General features: G+C 45.6%; 1 protein-coding gene, 1 long non-coding RNA gene and 1 other non-coding gene across 4 annotated transcripts; 2 read left to right on the forward strand and 1 right to left on the reverse strand.

Moving 5' to 3' along the window:
- The first annotated feature begins 5600 nt into the window (after positions 1–5600).
- On the forward strand, positions 5601–5672 carry Trnat-agu (transfer RNA threonine (anticodon AGU)). The gene has a single exon. It is a non-coding gene; the product is annotated as a tRNA-Thr (tRNA).
- Positions 5673–13172: 7500 nt separating this feature from the next.
- Zbtb12 (zinc finger and BTB domain containing 12) lies at positions 13173–15438 on the forward strand. The gene is made up of 2 exons (XM_026415391.2): positions 13173–13200; positions 13691–15438. The coding sequence occupies exon 2, from the start codon at positions 13711–13713 to the stop codon at positions 15088–15090; it is 1380 nt and encodes a 459-aa protein (XP_026271176.1). The 5' UTR covers positions 13173–13200; positions 13691–13710; the 3' UTR covers positions 15091–15438.
- LOC113201595 (uncharacterized) lies at positions 15045–17083 on the reverse strand. 2 transcript variants are annotated; one of them, XR_003303171.2, is made up of 3 exons: positions 16998–17083; positions 16618–16870; positions 15045–15133 (listed from the first exon to the last, which is right to left on the reverse strand). It is a non-coding gene; the product is annotated as an uncharacterized LOC113201595 (long non-coding RNA). The 2 variants fall into 2 exon arrangements; XR_003303172.2 differs by having other exon boundaries at positions 16977–17083.
- Between the last annotated feature and the right edge of the window lie 90 nt (positions 17084–17173).

The following is a 17173-nucleotide window of genomic DNA, read 5'->3' on the forward strand; positions in this document are numbered from 1 at the left end:
ACAACAACAAAAAAAAAAATGAGACATCACCTTATCCTAATTAGAATGGCTAGTATCAAAAACATTTTTTTAATGCTGTGGAGAATGTACAGAAAGGGGAACTCTTATAAAGTGTTGGCAAAAATGCAAATTAGTGCAACCATTGTGGGAAAAAAATATAAAGACTTCTCAAAAAACTAGAAATAAAACTACCTAATGATCCAGCAATCCCACTTTGGGGTACATATCTGAAGACAAGGAAATCAATATGTCAAAAAAAAATCTGCAATCCTGTGTTCACTGCAGCACTATTCACAATAATCAAGAAAAGGAGCCAGACATGGTTGTGTGTGCCTGTTAACCTGACTACTCAGGAGACTGAGACAGGAGGATTACAAGTTCAAGCCAGCCTAGTCTCAAAATAGAAAGGGCTGGGGACATAGCTCAGTGTTGTAGTGCCCCTGGGTTCAATACCCAGTACTACCAAAAAAAAAAAAAAAAATAGGTGTGTGTGGGGTGAGGGATTACCATTTGTCCATTGATGGATGCTGAATGGATAAGGAAAATGTGGACAATGGAAATTTTGTGGGGGGCGGGTACTGGGGATTGAACCCAGGGGTGCTTAACCACTGAGCCATATCCCCAGACCTTTTATTTATGTGTATGTGTGTGTGTGATATAATATATATTGTTAGAGACAGGGTCTCACTGAGTTGCCTCTATAAGTTGCTGAGACTGACTTTGAACTCGAAATCCTCCTGCCTCAACCTTCCAAGAGGCTGGGATTACAGGCGTGTGCCACCATGCCCAGTGACAATGGGACATTATTTTTAGCAATATGAATGAGCCTAGAGGACATTATGTTAAGTGAAATAAGCCACTCATGGACAGACAAATACCACATTCTCACTTAAACTGAAAATGTTGGTCTCAGTCAGGTGTGGCCACCACACCTGTACCCCAGAGGATGAGACAAGAGGATCATTTGAGGCCTGGAGTTGGAGACCAGCCCGATAAATGGTTGAGGTAATGCATATACTAATCATTCTGCTTGATCATTATACATTGTATACATGGAATGAAATTTGACTATGCCTGATAAATATGTACAATTTATATGTATTAATTAAACATAAAAATGATGATAATAACAAAAATGATGCCATGCCCAGTGTGTTGTGAACACTGACCTTTTCAAAAAAGTATTATTTGGGCTGAAGTTGTGGCTCAGTGGTAGAGCGCTTGCCTAGCACGTGCGAGGCCCTGAGTTCAATCCTCCGCACCACATAAAAACAAATAAATAAAGATATTGTGTCCAACTACAACTAAAAAATAAATATTAAAAAAATTATTTACCATACTTTTCACAATTCTTTTAAAACATAAGTACATGATTATTCTCTTCTTTTGGGGGGTGGTAAGGGGGTATCAGAGATTGAACTTGGGGCTACTCAACTACTAAGCCACATTCCCAGCCCTATATTGTATTTTATTTAAAGACAGTCTCACAGAGTTGCTTAGTACCTTGCCATTGCTGAGGCCTGGTTTTGAACTCATGATCCTCTTGCCTCAGCCTCCTGTCCCACTGGGATTACAGGTGTATGCCACCATGCCTGGCCATATTCTTCTAAAGTAGGGCATTATGGCACAGTCCTGTAATCCCAGCAACTCAGGAGGTTGAGGCAGGAGGATCACAAGTTCAAAGCCAGCCTCAGAAATTTAGTGAGGCCCTAAGCAATTTAGTGAGACCAGATCTCAAATAAAAAATAGAAAGGGCTGGGTATGTGGCTCAGTATTTAAGTTCCCCTGGGTTCAATCCCTGGTACCAAAAAAAGAAAAGAAAAAAATCATACTCTTCTTTAACAGTCAAGAATTTCACACTGTTCTATTTCTTCTGAATTCATATTTCTATTTATACCCCAAACATTTTCCTAATGTAATATATTTTATGCTTGAAAGCCTTCTAGGGCTGGGGGTGTAGCTTGGTGTAGAGCACTTGCCTAGCACACGAGGCACTGTGTTCAATTCTTAGCACCGCATAAAAAATAAATAAATAAAGGTATTGTGTCTGTCTACAACTAAAAATTTTAAAAAAGAAAGCCTTCTATTTTCTGCAAAAAGTTATGTACATAAATTAAAACTGAATTTTAAAAATTTACTATGGCCATAAGGCTCTAAGTATTAAAAATTTCCTTCTGGGTTATAATAAATATATGTTTGCATTTATTTATATATATAAGTAAAACAAATATATTTGTGTCTATTATTTATAATTAACTTACCAAAATAACTTGAGGTCTGGGTACTATGGCACACTGACACGGGAAGCTGAGATAGGAGGATCCTGCATTCAAAGCCAGCCTTAGCAACTTAGCAAGGCCCTAAGTAACTTAGCAAGACCTTGTCTCAAAATAAAATATAAAAATGGGTTGGGGGTGCTGGTGTTGTGGCTCAGTAGTAGAGTGCTTGCCTAGCATGTGTGAGGCACAGGGTTCAATTCTCACCACCACATAAAATAAGTAAAATAAAAGTCCATCAACAACTAAAATAGATTTTTTAAAAAATGAGCAGGAGATGTGGCTCAGTAGTAGAGCATCCCTGGGTTCAATCCCCAGTACAAAAAAAAAAAAATCATATTGGAAGTATAGTTCTAAATAAGATAGTTGGGTAGCTGGGTCACTTCTTTTCAATTAGTTCATGTACTCCATAGATGAGCACTATTTATTGCTAGAATTAGACAAGATTCAGCATAAATTCTATTCCTATCTTTCATTTTTATAGATGTGAGAGCTGAAATTTTTTTCCTATAAATATTATAGGTGGGAATGAAAAGCATTTTGTCATATTGATGTCACTACATTCTTTGACATCACATTTAATAAGATACCTAAACACAGTGACCTATCATCAAAAATCAGTCACCTGGGTAAATGGATGGAACTGAAGAACATCATGCTAAGTGAAAGGGACTCAGAAAATCAAAGGTCTTCTGTTATACGTAGAAGCTAGAGCACAGTAAGGAAGAAATGGGGTGAGGTGGAATCCCATGAAAATGAAGGGAAGATTCGTTGAGCAGAGGAAGTAGCTTGAGGGGGAGGGAAGAAGGACAAAAAAAAAAAAAAAAAACAGGAGAAACTGTGGAATGAAGTTATGCTATGTACATATATGAGTATACCACAGTGAATATCACCTTGATGTAAATCTACAATGCTCTAATTTTTAAAAACTATATGTAAGTAGAAGGAAAATCAATAGAGGAAAGGGAAGAGGGGGAGTTGAAGAGGGAAAGAGGAAATTCTGGGAACTGAATTATATTCAATGCATATATGATTATGTTTAAAAAAACTGATACTATGTGTGACTATAATTCAATAATAAAAAACATTCAAGATCAACTGGCTGGATACAGTAACACATTCCTATAATCCCAGATACTTGGTAGACTGAGGTAGGAGCATCACAAGTTCAAGCCAGCCTAGATAACTTAGCAAAGGACTGTCTCAAAAATTTTTTAAAAGCCGGGCATGGTGGCCCATGCCTGTAATCCCAACAGCTCAGGAGGCTGAGAGAGGAGGATCCTGAGTTCAAAGCCATCCTCAGCAAAAGCAAGGCACTAAGCAACTCAGTAAGACCCTGTCTCTAGGGGTTGAGGTTGTGTCTCAGTGGTACAGTACTTGCCTAGCACATGTGAGGCCCTGGGTTCAATCTTCAGCACCACATAAAAATAAATAAATAAAATAAAGATATTGTTTCCACCTACAACCAAAAAATAAAGTAAAAAAAAAAAAATATATATATATATATATATATATGTATATATATATATATATATATATATATATATATATATATATATATATATATTTTAAATACCTTGTCTCTAAATAAAATACAAAATAGGGCTGGGATGTGGCTCAGTGAGTGAGTGCCCCTGAGTTCAATCCCCAGTATCCAAAAAAAAAAAAAAAATTAAAGAAGGATTGGGGATGCAGCTCAGTGGTAGAACATACACCTAGCATGAACTGAGGCCCTGGGTTCAATTCTTAGCACACAAAAATAAATAATAAATAAAATAAACACAGTTACCATATAATCCAGCAACTCCACTGATAAGATACAAATTGCAGATAAACAAATACATGTATACACCTACTCATAACAACACCATCTAGAAACAGCTTAAATGTCCATCAACAGATAAATAAAACAAATTATGGCATATCCACACAATGGAATATTATCCAACCATTAAAAAGGAATAAAGTCATGATAAATGCATCTCCAAAACATGCCAAGTGAAAAAAGCTAGACACAAAAAGCTCCATATTCTATAATTTCATTTATATTAAATGTCCAGGATAGGTAAATGCACAGGGACAGAACATATATTGGTGGTTGCCAGGGCCTGGGGAAAGAAGGGGAATAGGGAGCTGCAGCTTAATAGGAACAGGGTATCCTTTTGGGATGATGGAAATGTTTAGGAACTAAATAGCGGTGATGGTCATGCAATACTGGGACTGTACTAAATATCACTGAATTGTTTAGTTATTTTTTTAAAATATTTTTTTTTGTACTGGGACACAATACCTTTATTTATTTATTTTTATGTGGTGCTGAGGATCAAACCCAGGGCCTCGCCCATGCTAGGCGAGCACTCTACGCTGAGCCACAACCCCAGCCTGAATTGTTCATTTAAAAAGGGTTCATTTTATGTTCTGTGAAAATTTTTTTTAACCAAAACAGTTAAAAAATAATAATAACGAATCCTCCTTCAACTTGTAGAAAGGAAACAGAATGAAAGTACCTATTCCCTGATAACAAAGGCATTCACTTTCTCAAAACTAACACAGATTTTTCAAACTGTCCCCTTTGGTGCCCTGGATGTTGCCACTCTCCTAAATTCTGTCTTGGGCCTTCTTTCCGTGGTAAGGAAGCCTGAGTGGGGGAAGAGGAGGGGATACCTGTGCCAGCTTCACAGGGATCTCTCTCTCGGGCCCTCCACATCCAATGGGAAGTGTTAGATCTGAGAACGATCCCCTTAAATCTACCCAAGTTCATGTAGCCCTGGGACATTCCTCTGGCACTACAGGGATATCCATGCCTACACACCAAATGGGCAATACTGCACAGTAGACTGTTTGGGAACACCTGCAGCGCACATAGAGAGTGAAGCTGTGGCCACGAGCAAAGGAAGTCTATGTAAGAAATTCAGAAGCAAAGACACCTGTTTGTGGGGGGCTGTCTTTGCAAAGGCACTCCAAGGTCCTGGGAATTTAGTTCTTAAACTGGGGTCAGGTACCCCATTCACCTTTCCCTCTGCATGCTGATTTGATGCATTCTTCTTTGGGTACAGTCTATTCACACTATTTTTAGGAGGGAGGATGAGTGTGAGGGGAGAGTGCTGAGCTGGCAAGGGGGAGGTAAGATGTGACTCAGCAGAGAGGGGCTGAGATTGACGAAGAATTTAAAAAAAAAAAAAATACAGCAAATACTTGTCTGGGTTTATAGACCTAAAGTCAGAACCAGTAATGGGGATATGGAGCAAGGTTGGGAGTGAGATGTAGGAATGACTGATTTTCAGCAAGCTCTGAATCTGAGAAGTAGTCAAGAAAGGGGAGGCTGGGGATGCAGCTCAGTGGTAGAGCATGTGCTTAGTATGCACAAGGTCCTGGGTTCGATCCCCAGCTCCACTAAAAAAATACATATGTTCATTACCTACATATTATTGTAAGGAGGATGTCACTTCTCAGCCACAAAGATAATTGGGTTTAACTGGGTAATTTAATAAAAATGAGTATTAGAGGGGGGCTGAAGGAGGCTCAGTGAGAAGGCATAGCCATCTACCAAGAGATAAGATCGGAGTGTGGTAAATCCCGACTCTCAGAAGAGCAGACAAGGTAGGAAAGACCCTTGGTGGGGAAAAGGGCTCAGGCAGCCTTGCTCTATAGGGAAGGAGGATAGTAGGGAGAGGCTGACAGAAAAGGCACAGCTGGGGATTCCAGGCCCCTGAGTGGTGAGCAGGTACATGTGTCACCCCAAGGGTGCAATCTGTGGGCTACTTGGAGAGTGGCATGCTGGCTATTTTGGGGGGGATGGAGGGGCAGGGTGTACTGGGGGTTGGATCCAAGGTGCTTTTTAAACACTGAGCCACATCCCCAGTCCTTTTATTTTTCCCAAGGCAAGGTCACACTAAGTTGCTTAGGGCCTTGCTAAATTGTTGAGGTTGACCTCAAACTTGCCATCCTCTTGCCTCAGCCTCCTGAGCTGCTAGAATTACAGGCATGAGCCACCATGCCCAGCTAGGCATCTTAAATTTCAAACAGAATAAATGTGGTGCATGCCTATAATCCCCACTACTTGAGAGACTGAGGCAGGAGGATGCAAGTTTTAGGCCAACCTGCATAATGTAGAGAACTTATCTCAAAATAAAGAGGGGGGAAGAGTCTGGCATGGTTGGGTGCGCCTATAATCCCAGCAACTCAGGAGGCTGAGGCAAAAGGACCTCAAGTTTGAGGCCAGCCTCAGCAACTTAGTGAGGCCCTGTCTCAAAAATAAAAAGGGCTGGCGATATGGTTCAGTGGTTAAGTGCCACTGGGTTCAATCCTGAGTACCAAAAGGGGGGGAGGGGGCGGGTTGGGGAGGATAAAAAGCTTAAGGATGTAGCTCAGTGGTAGAGCAACCTTCTAGGTTCAATCTGCAGTAACCACACACTTACATACCTACAGCCCCCCACCCCAGAAAAAAATCAGAAAGTACCAGATGCTGATAATCATCAGAGTGAGATCCTAGGAAGAAAGTAGCTTCATTGGAATCGAGATAAAATTTGTTGGAAGGAGACCAAAAAGCTTTAAGAGAAAGGTCTTTACTATGTACCTTATATTCTTTTTGAATTCTGACTCATGAATGATTCTATAAAAAATAAATATTTTATATATCTCACCAGGACCCCTGTCCTGCAGGCAGAGCCAAGTGTAAATTGGAAAAGAGAGAGGGGAAAATGTGAAGATTTGGCTGTAAGACAGGAAGGTTTTATTATAAAGGATTTTAAAAGTCCAAGCTGATGGCCCTCCTCCTTTCCTACTGATTGCAAGAAATATAGTATTCCAGTCTGTGCTAAGCACAATTATAAAAGTATACCCACAGTTGAAAATACTTTAAATGCCTCAGAGAAATATCTGGCCTTTCCTACTGTTTTGGATTATAGAGGTCACTATCCTCCTCCTTGAGTAACCAAGAGTGTATCCTAAACCATAAACTAGCTAGCCTTGAAAAATTCTCCCAGATATGCACACAAAAATGCACACTCCTGGGTGCAGTGGCACAGGCCTGCAATCCCAGTGACTTGGGAGGGTGAGGCAGGAGAATTGCAAGTTCGAGGCCAGCCTCTACAATTTAGCAAGACTTTATCTCAAAAAATATAAAGGACTAGGGGTGTAGGTCAATGGTAGAGGACCCTGGTTTCAATCCCTAGTATTGATGGCAATAATAATAAAATAATAAAAAATTAAATGCACACACCCCTTATTGAGAGTAAACTATTATGGGCCCATGGAGAGAGAAAAGATTTCAGAAAGTAATTGCTCCACTACATTGTAGAAAATACTGAAACCTCTGGAGCCTTGATGACTTGAAGCCTGGACTAGCTAGAAGCAGCGGCACACATAAGTAATCCCAAATATTCAGGAGGCTTAGCAGTAGGATCACAAACTCTAGGCCAGCCTGAGCAACTTAGTTAGACTCTGTCTCAAAATAAAATAAAAGGGTGGAGCCTAGTGGCACACATCTGTGATACCAGCAACTCAGATGGCTAAGGCAGGAGGACTGCAAGTTCGAAAGAGACCCTCTCTCAAAATAAAAATAAAAAGAACTGGGGATGTAACTCAGTGGTAAAGCTCTCCTGGGTTCAATCCTCACTACCAAAAAATATTAAAATTCAGTTAAACGGTTGGGAAGCTCAGTAGTGTGTGTGATGTCCTGAGTTCAATCCCCAGTACTGAAAAAAAAAAAAAAAGTAAAAGACATATACTGGACTAAAACTTAGACCTTATGACTCTTAGCTGTTCCTTGCATCTATTTGGATTTTACTTCCAAAGCCCACTAAGAATACTGAATTTACTTGTTCTTGACACTAGGCCAAGACATTTGGTACTGCAAGCTAAGGACAGGAGAGCCTCTTGTCTTATACTGGCAGAAGTTGAAGAACAAGAGACAGGGATCTAGATGATTCTAGAACCCTTGGATGGAGTATATAATCCCAGCTACTCAGGCTTTACATCATTTCTCCATCAGACTGTATAGGAAAGGATAGGTCTGTGCACTCTGGCTTGATACTATGTAAAGTTGTAACCAGAAGGACCAGGCACTTGAAGGATTCATTGGCTCTCAATTCCACCTACTACCAAGTACCACCAGTCCTAAACTACAAGCTGAGATTAGTCCCCTATTCATCCACATTCCCAGAAAGAAGTAGCAAAAAGAAGAAGGATATAAAACTTTGCAAATTCTTGTTCTTAATCTAACAACTTTTTTTTTTTGATACCAGGGATTGAACCTAGGTGTGCTTAACCACTAAGTCACATCCCCAGCCTTTTTTAATATTTTATTTAGAGGCAGGGTCTCACTGAGTGTCTTCGGGCCTCTTTAAGTTACTGAGGCAAACTTTGAACTCGTGATCCTCCTGCCTCAGCCTCCCAAGCTTAGAGGCATTCAATTATATTATTATTAAAGGTGTGCAAAACCAGGCCTGGTACCTTTTTGTATTTCTACTCTGATTGGAAAATGATGATGATGATTTTTTGTAGTACTGGAGATTAAACCTAGGGGCTCCTACATGCTTGGTAAGTGCTCTGTCACTGACTTACATCCCCAGCCTTTTTTATTTTATTTTATTTGCCCAGGCTAATGTGCAACTTGCAATCCTCCTGCCTCAGGAGGATTAAATAGATGGATTACAGGTGTGCACCATCTCATTTGGCTCAGACTGACATTTTCAAAAGAACTTTAAAATTCTGTTTTCCTGGTGGGTGTTGTGGCACACACCTGTAATCCAAGCTACTTGGAAAGCTGAGGAAAGAGGATCAAAAGTTCGAGACCAGACTGGGCAACTTAGTAGGTTAGAATATATAAGGATGGCTATTTTGAAAGGAGACAAACAGGGAAGGAAAGAGGGACTGTATTTGTAAACTAAAAACTCCATGAACACCTCACTTTCACTCCCCAGGCCTGTCTTCCTTAAGGCCTGAATTCTTCAGAGATCCAATAAATCTCAGAATATTATAAATCCAAATTAGTGTCTATATTCCTTATTAGTTTATAGAATGTATTTCTAGACTGATTAAAAGAAGCTGAGAGAGAGAGAGATGATGTTTAAAAACCCATGATACAGGGCTGGGGTTGTGGCTCAGTGGTAGAGCGCTTGTCTAGCATGTGTGAGGCATTGGAGTTGATTCTCAGCATCGCATATAAATAAATGAATAAAATAAAGGTCCATCAACATCTAAAAAAGATTTTTAAAAATGATACAGTTCAAGATCTATTAACTAGAAAACGTCAGCCTGAAAATTCTAAGAAGACCAAAGCCATCATGACTCACTGTATACTCTCCATAAGAAAAAAAAAAAAACGGATCCAGATGCTATGGCACATGCCTAGAATCCCAATGACATGGGAGACTAAATCAGAAGGACCACAAGTTCAAGACCTGCCTCTGCAATTTAGCGGGACCCTGTCTCGAAATAAAAATTGAAAAATGATTGGGGATGTAGCTCAGTGGTAAAGCTCCCCTGGGTTCAATCTCCTGTACCAAATGGAGGAGGAGGAGGAGGAGGAGGGGGAGGGGAGGGGAGGGGAGGGAGAGGAGGAGGAGGTGGAGGAGGAGGAGGTGGAGGAGGAGGAGGTGGAGGAGGAGGAGGAGGGAGGGGGAGAAGAAAGAAAGGAAGGAAGGAAGGAAGGAGGGAGAACCGTGTTCATTAGGCTGACACTGCCACTGCATGCTTCCCATGCTCACTATTTACAAAGTTTAAAAGCAGCAGCCCCCACCAGGGCACAGTAGCAGGTCTGTATTCCCAGTAACTCAAAAGGCTGAAGTAGAAGGATGACAAGTTCAAAGCCAGACTGAGCAATTTGATGAGATACTGTCTTAAAAGAAAAAATAAAAAGATCTGGGATATAACTCAGTGGTAAAGTGCCTCTGGGTTCAATTCCCTAATGGGGGGGGGGGTATAGAGTAGAAGGAAAATAAGAAGCCTAAAACCCCCAAAACACATCTCAATCTCAAGCGTCCACACTCTCTTCCTTTTGTTTTTGACTCCCTCTCCCTTTGACTGTGTAGCCTGCTCTATTGTGTGTTGTCCTAAATAAATCCCCTTGCTTTCTTAATAAGTCTTTGCTTATGCCTTTTTTTAACTTGTCCTGAAGTTCCTTTCTGTCAAGAACCTGCCAGGGCTCACTTGAGGTCCCCTTTTCCCCTTCCAGGGTAGCTCCTTGGACCCAATCCAGTGACAGACCATGTCTCAAAAAAAAAAAAAAAAAAAAAGGCAGGGGAGGTGACTTGGAATATAGTGCAATGGTAGAGCACTTGGCTAAAGTGCCTGAGGCCCTGGGTTTAATCCCTAGTACCACAAAAAAGAAAATGTTAGTCTGTTTCCCAAGTAGCAAAGCGGAAAAGAGCTACTGTTCATTCAGCACCTACTGTATGCCAGGCTTACTTAAACTTTACATTGGCCCTGTGAGCAATTAGGACCTTCAGTTCAAAAATAAAGATACTGTGAGAGCATAAAGTAACTTGCCCAGAGCCCTTGCATAGTATAGAGTGGAATATGGCTTTGAGCCAAGGTTCATAAGCATATGTTCTTCCTTTAATCCACTAACCTGACTACAAATAAGATTTCTGCAAAGGGGTTATTTTAGAATAGAGAGAACTGGGCAGGGGCATAAAAGGCAGAGAATTTTAAAGGGCAAAAAGCCAAGACATTATCTGAACACTGCCTGCACCTTCAAACAGCATCCCTTAAATTTGGGTGTGCAGTTTAAATCAAGAATAAACTTTCTTTGGGTGGATGCTGGCTGAGCTGAAGAGGAATGACTTCAACAGCCAGTCATTTATTGCATGACTTTCATTTGCAAAACATAACTCACAACATAATTTTCATAATCAAGAAGTTTACCATCTCATGGGGAAACCAGATATTGAGTACTTTATGTAAAAACATCAGAATTAAGATGTAAGGAAAATGTGCTTCTCTCCTATGTGGGAGGCAACGTGAGTTACCTCCCTGGCTGGACGAGAGGCCAGAGGCCCTTAGACACATCTTTGTGTCCAGAACTTTCCCCACCCTTCTCAGGTCGAGGGCTTGTCTGTGTAAAGGCGTGCCTGACCACAACCCCTGAAAACCCAATGGTCTCACCTGACCTTGGAACACTGGCCCCCTTAATCTTCATTGGAAGGGATTTTCCCCAGAATTTTTGTTACCCAATAAAAGTCCACTCCCTGGTGTGTTCTCTCTCTTGCTAGCCTCTTCAGTAAACCTCGCTACTCTAATAGGTAGCTTGAGGCTGGGGGTACAGAAGCTGTCCTGGAGCTGGTTTAAAGGTAATTCAAACTCCCTTTGGATTTCTCCCTTCACCTATGAAGCCTGTGCTGGCCACCGGCTAAACTCCTGGATGATGTAATAAGTGCAATTGGTAAGAAGTCTTCACATGGAGTTAGTTGAGAAAGTGAGTGTAGGTATTGTGGATATAAGAAAGAGGGGTGGTTGAGGACAGCTTTCAAAGCACTGATAAGTGTTGACGGTGGGGGCTGGAGTTGTAGCTCAGTGGTAGACTGCTAGCTTAGCATGTGTAAGGCACTGCGTTCGATTCTGGACATCACATATAAATAAAATAAAGGTCCATTGACAACTAAAAAATATTAGTTGACAACTAAAAAATATTGTAGCTCAGTGGTAGAGCGCTTGCCTCACACGCGTGAGGTCCTGGGCTCAGTCCTCAGCACCACAAGAAAATAAATATAAAAACAAAGATATTGTGTCCGTCTACAATTAAATAAAGGAACAAAATGTGCTGATGGTGAAGCTGTGCCAAAGGAAGAGAAGGCCAGCTGCAGAACTGAGGGGAGGTTTTGTTTAAGGCAGTGGAGCATCTGGAGAAGAGGCTAAGGATCGGAGGAACTCGTGCAGAGGAACGACAGTAGACTCATACTAATATAAACAATAGCATAATTAGAAGAATTAGTCCTCTATGGTTGCCTATATAGTAAAGGTGAACTGGGCAAGGTCGTCGACAGCACGGAGATAATTTCAGTTATGAAAATGGAGGGGAGGGCGGGTGTGATCTGTGACCTGAAATGGGGAAAAGCTGAGAGTACTGGATTATCTGGCTTTGTGGGAAATGAAATCATCTTTTAGGCCAGGAAGGATGAGATGATTACTAGCTTCAGAAGACTTGGAAAAGTCTGGAAGTGTGATTGGGAGAACTATGCACATACTCATGATGCACACGAGGGCAACAGCGACCCAAAAGCACTGATAGCCGTGGGCTGGCCTGAACCTCTGGGAGGAGTTGTCGCTGTACCCGGGGCCTCACTCTGCACAGCTGGACGGGAGTGTACCACCCCTAGGGAGCAGGTGGCAGAGCCGCCCAGGAAGAGCCGGGACACAAGCGCGCGCTCTGGGGGGGCGCGGAGCAGGAGGGGCGCGCGGGGGCGCGGAGCGAGCGCGGGCCGCCGGGAGCGGGGGGCGGGCCCGAACAAGCGGGCCTCTGCGCGGCACTTGGCACGCACGCGCAGATGGGCCGCGGGCCCGAGAGGCAGAGAGGAGGGGGAGCAAGAAAAGAGGGGGGTGTGGAACGTATTTCCGCTCTGGCGGACAAATAATCCTGGCCAAAGGGGAGGCACGGCTGTCCGGCCCTTTAACCGCGTGGGGGTGCCAGTGGAGAAAGGGGGGTCGGGAAGGGGGGGATCCTGCTCCTTTAATTCCCTCCCCTCTTCCTCCTCCCTGAGTCCTCGCCGACGCCGCCGAGCGCGGGGCCTGGAACACACGGCACGAGCTGCCCCCGCCCCTCCCCCCTTACGCCCACGCGGAGCCGGCCCCGCGCGCGCGCCCCGTTCACCCCCCGCGCCTGCGCGCTGCCCAGGCCCTGCCCGTGTGTGTGGGGGGCGCTGCCGGCCCCGGGGGGGTGGGGGAAATAGGGGGGAAAAAAAAACAGCGCGCGGAACTCGGCCAGGTGAGAGACGCGTGCACTCAGGGTCGTGGGCTGGTGGGGGGGGCGTGCCACGGAGCTCTGAGCGTGGGAGGGGGGCGTGCACGATGCGTGCAGGCGGCGGGGAAGGACGTGTAAAGGGGGATAGAGGGAAGGAGGCAACGGATAAAGGGGGCGGGGTGAGAAGAGCGTGCAACCCTGGTCACCCTAGAGTCCAGAGCCCCAGGATTCTGTCCCCCTTTCTTCGTCCTTCCCCTGTGGGCGCGTGGGCTAGCCCCTGGGTCGCGGGCCGCCGGTCTGGGGGGTGTGGACCGCTGCCCCGCCCCCAGGAACCACGCCTCCCTCCTCTCCCAGGGCCAGCGCCTCCCGGGGGTTCGGGGAAACTGAGGAAAAGGCTTGAAGACTGGGAGATTGGATGCTGGGGGTGCCGAGCAAGAATGGGAGCGAGAGGCCTGGACCCCTGGCTTCGGAGAGCCAGAGACCTTTGTCTCTGACCGGTTTCCTTCCCAACCAGGGTTGCCCACTCCCGCCACAATGGCCTCTGGGGTGGAAGTCCTGCGCTTCCAGCTGCCGGGCCACGAGGCTGCTACGCTACGGAACATGAACCAGCTCCGCGCAGAGGAGCGGTTCTGCGACGTGACCATTGTGGCCGACAGCCTCAAGTTCCGTGGCCACAAGGTCATCCTGGCTGCCTGCTCGCCATTCCTACGAGACCAGTTCTTACTGAATCCCAGCTCTGAGCTGCAGGTCTCGTTGATGCACAGTGCACGCATCGTAGCCGATCTGCTCCTTTCCTGCTACACTGGTGCCCTCGAGTTCGCAGTCAGGGACATCGTCAACTACCTAACGGCTGCCTCCTACCTACAAATGGAGCACGTGGTGGAGAAATGCCGGAACGCCCTCAGCCAGTTTATTGAGCCCAAAATAGGCCTTAAAGAGGACGGGGTCAGTGAGGCTAGCCTCGTGAGCAGTGTCAGTGCCACCAAGTCCCTCCTCCCTCCAGCCAGGACCCCAAAGCCAGCCCCTAAGCCCCCACCCCCACCTCCTCTACCCCCTCCGCTCCTGCGGCCAGTGAAGCTGGAGTTCCCTCTTGATGAAGACCTGGAGCTGAAGGCCGAAGAGGAGGATGAGGACGAAGATGAGGACGTGTCAGACATCTGCATCGTCAAGGTGGAGTCTGCCCTCGAGGTGGCGCACCGGCTCAAACCCCCTGGAGGCCTGGGAGGGGGTCTGGGTATTGGGAGCTCTGTAAGCAGCCACCTTGGGGAGTTGGCCCAGAGTAGCGTGGCCCCCAGCACTGTAGCCCCACCACAAGGTGTGGTGAAGGCCTGCTACAGCCTGTCGGAGGACGCAGAAGGGGAGGGCCTGCTGTTGATCCCAGGAGGCCGGGCCAGTGTGGGGGCCACCTCGGGCCTAGTGGAAGCGGCAGCGGTGGCCATGGCTGCCCGGGGGGCGGGGGGCAGCCTTGGGGCAGGGGGCAGCCGGGGTCCCTTGCCAGGGGGTTTCTCAGGTGGAAACCCCTTGAAGAACATCAAGTGCACCAAGTGCCCGGAAGTGTTCCAGGGCGTGGAGAAGCTGGTCTTCCACATGCGTGCGCAGCACTTCATCTTCATGTGCCCGCGCTGCGGCAAGCAGTTCAACCACAGCAGCAACCTCAACCGCCACATGAACGTGCACCGTGGCGTCAAGTCGCACTCGTGCGGCATCTGCGGCAAGTGCTTCACACAGAAGTCTACACTGCACGACCACCTCAATCTGCACTCGGGAGCGCGGCCCTATCGCTGCTCCTACTGCGATGTGCGCTTTGCCCACAAGCCTGCCATTAGGCGGCACCTCAAGGAACAGCACGGCAAGACCACTGCGGAGAACGTGCTGGAGGCCAGCGTGGCTGAGATCAACGTCCTCATCCGCTAACTAGCGGAGCCAGCGTGGAGGCCAGGAGGCTGGGGTCCCTGGGCTGGGTGGGAAGAGGGGTTTTAAGCCCAGGAGAATTGGGGGGTGGGGAATCTGGGGCAGACACATCCCGAGGGAGGGAGGGAGGAGATTCCTTGGAAAGAAGACCCTGCCTGTCAGCAGAAGAAAAGGATGGAGCTGGGGACAGGGTTCTTTGACAAGACCAAGGGAATATAGGGTCCCAAAGAAAGATTTCTTGTAGAGGTGCATGGATATGTGGAGGGAGGGGAAGGGTCCTATACAATAAGGAAAAGCAAAGACTGGAAAATGTTTTTTTCCTGGCTAAGGCTGCCCAGGAGAAGTTTCCAACATTCGTTGAGGTAGGGGTGGGTGGGTGGGAATTGGGAGGGTATTTGGCAGGAGGCAATTTACTTGCTCCTGTTTAGAATAGATCTTGGGAGAGGGAGTGGTAAGGGGAAACGGTTACTGAATCCAGAAAAGGAACAGGGGAGACAGTTCTTGCATGCTGGGGAAATGGGACTGTGGGTACAAGGCTCACCAAAATTGAAGAACAAAGTAAGGTGCCAGGTAAAAAACTAAGGTGAGCATCCTGGGTAGATATTGGGAAGTGGGGATACAATAGCAAGAACAATGAATAGTGGAGGGGGTGGGGGGCAGGGCACATAGGAAAAGGACACAAGGAGGGCTGTTAGCGGGGAGGAAGAGGAGTAGAGACTTATACAGTATTTTTTAAGAAAAAAACGTATTTTTTAGGATTTTTTCTGGAGTTGGGGTTTTAGTTTTTCTGCTTTGTTTTCCACGAAATAAATTTTTTTTTTCTTTATACTCTGGCAACTGCGTGTATATAACTGTCCACCCTAGACAGCCTCTCTCTTTGATGTTGTGTGCTCAGTAACCAAAAGTCACAAATTCACACAGGTCCCATGCCCAAAGGATCCCAGTTTTACACAGGACATAGATTGTGACAAATGAGCACCTCTGGCCAGGAAGATACACTCCTCCAGTTCTGCAACCTCAACTTATAGCCAGATACCTCATAGCACAAGTGACTGTCATCTGTAGTGATACACAAGTTGTTCCCCGACCTGCTGGATTTGGTATCAGTACCAAGAATGGGCTGCAGGTAGCTATACCCACTGAAATTGCAAATACACATCTCTGTTTTGGCATTTTTGTCTGGGGGAAATGGTTCATGTCTTGGGGAAAACTAAAAACCCACTAAACTTGCATAGGATGTGGGGAAAACTACATTTCCCAGAAAGCTCTGGAAAGTTCTTAACCAGAGAACTACAGTTCCCAGAAGGCCTGGAATTGGCCTCAGATACCCCATACCTTAACTACCTGCCTGTGTCAAATACTGTTTGAAACCATACATTTATTTCCAAACTTTGACTAAGATGTAATGCCTTCCGGGATGGCACTCTAAATCAGAGTTGTGTATCTTGGTGTGTGCCATTCATACATAAACTGTCAGTTAAGCTATGACCCACGGAGTGCCTCTATTCTTTAGGAAAAATGATTACTTACAGTAGTCACTCTCTCGGGCCGCCGGGTTTACCTGGATCTCTAGCGCATATGGTGGCGGAACACGCCTGGCATAAGCAGAAGAGACATTTAGCCCCAGGTTTTCAAAAGGGAACGCCGCTCCAAGGGGCATGAAGCAGCCTGCTAGAGCCAGCCAATAGTATAGGTGTCCTCCGCATGTCCCTAACGCTCCCTTCTTGCTCGATAGACAGGCGAGGACCAAATGAGGCCGAGCCTTCTATCAGGTCGCCCAGAACTAGAAAATACAGAAAAGCAATCAGAGTCAGGAGAAGCACAAGAGAATCCGAAAGCCAGGAGGGACAGACACTCTGCTTTTACAAGTGAGGATAGAGAAGCCACACCTGGATCCAGACTTGCCTCACCCTTAGTTCTCTGCAGAGCTGAGGCTGGGAAAGACAGGAATTCAGACCCGCAGTCCCCAGTTTAGGACAGCCACTGCCATCTCCGAGGCCGCTCTCAGGGGAAAATGGCAAGAATGCTCGTAGCGGCTCCTTTAAGCCTCCTCCTCGCCCCCCCTCCCTCGCCCACGTGACCCGGG

The sequence above is a fragment of the Urocitellus parryii genome, chromosome 8 (assembly GCF_045843805.1).
Source record: "Urocitellus parryii isolate mUroPar1 chromosome 8, mUroPar1.hap1, whole genome shotgun sequence".
Taxonomy (NCBI): domain Eukaryota; kingdom Metazoa; phylum Chordata; class Mammalia; order Rodentia; family Sciuridae; genus Urocitellus; species Urocitellus parryii.

Excerpts from the sequence above, each read along its gene's own strand:
- Zbtb12 (XM_026415391.2), top strand. The coding sequence starts at position 13,711 with ATGGCCTCTGGGGTGGAAGTCCTGCGCTTCCAGCTGCCGGGCCACGAG.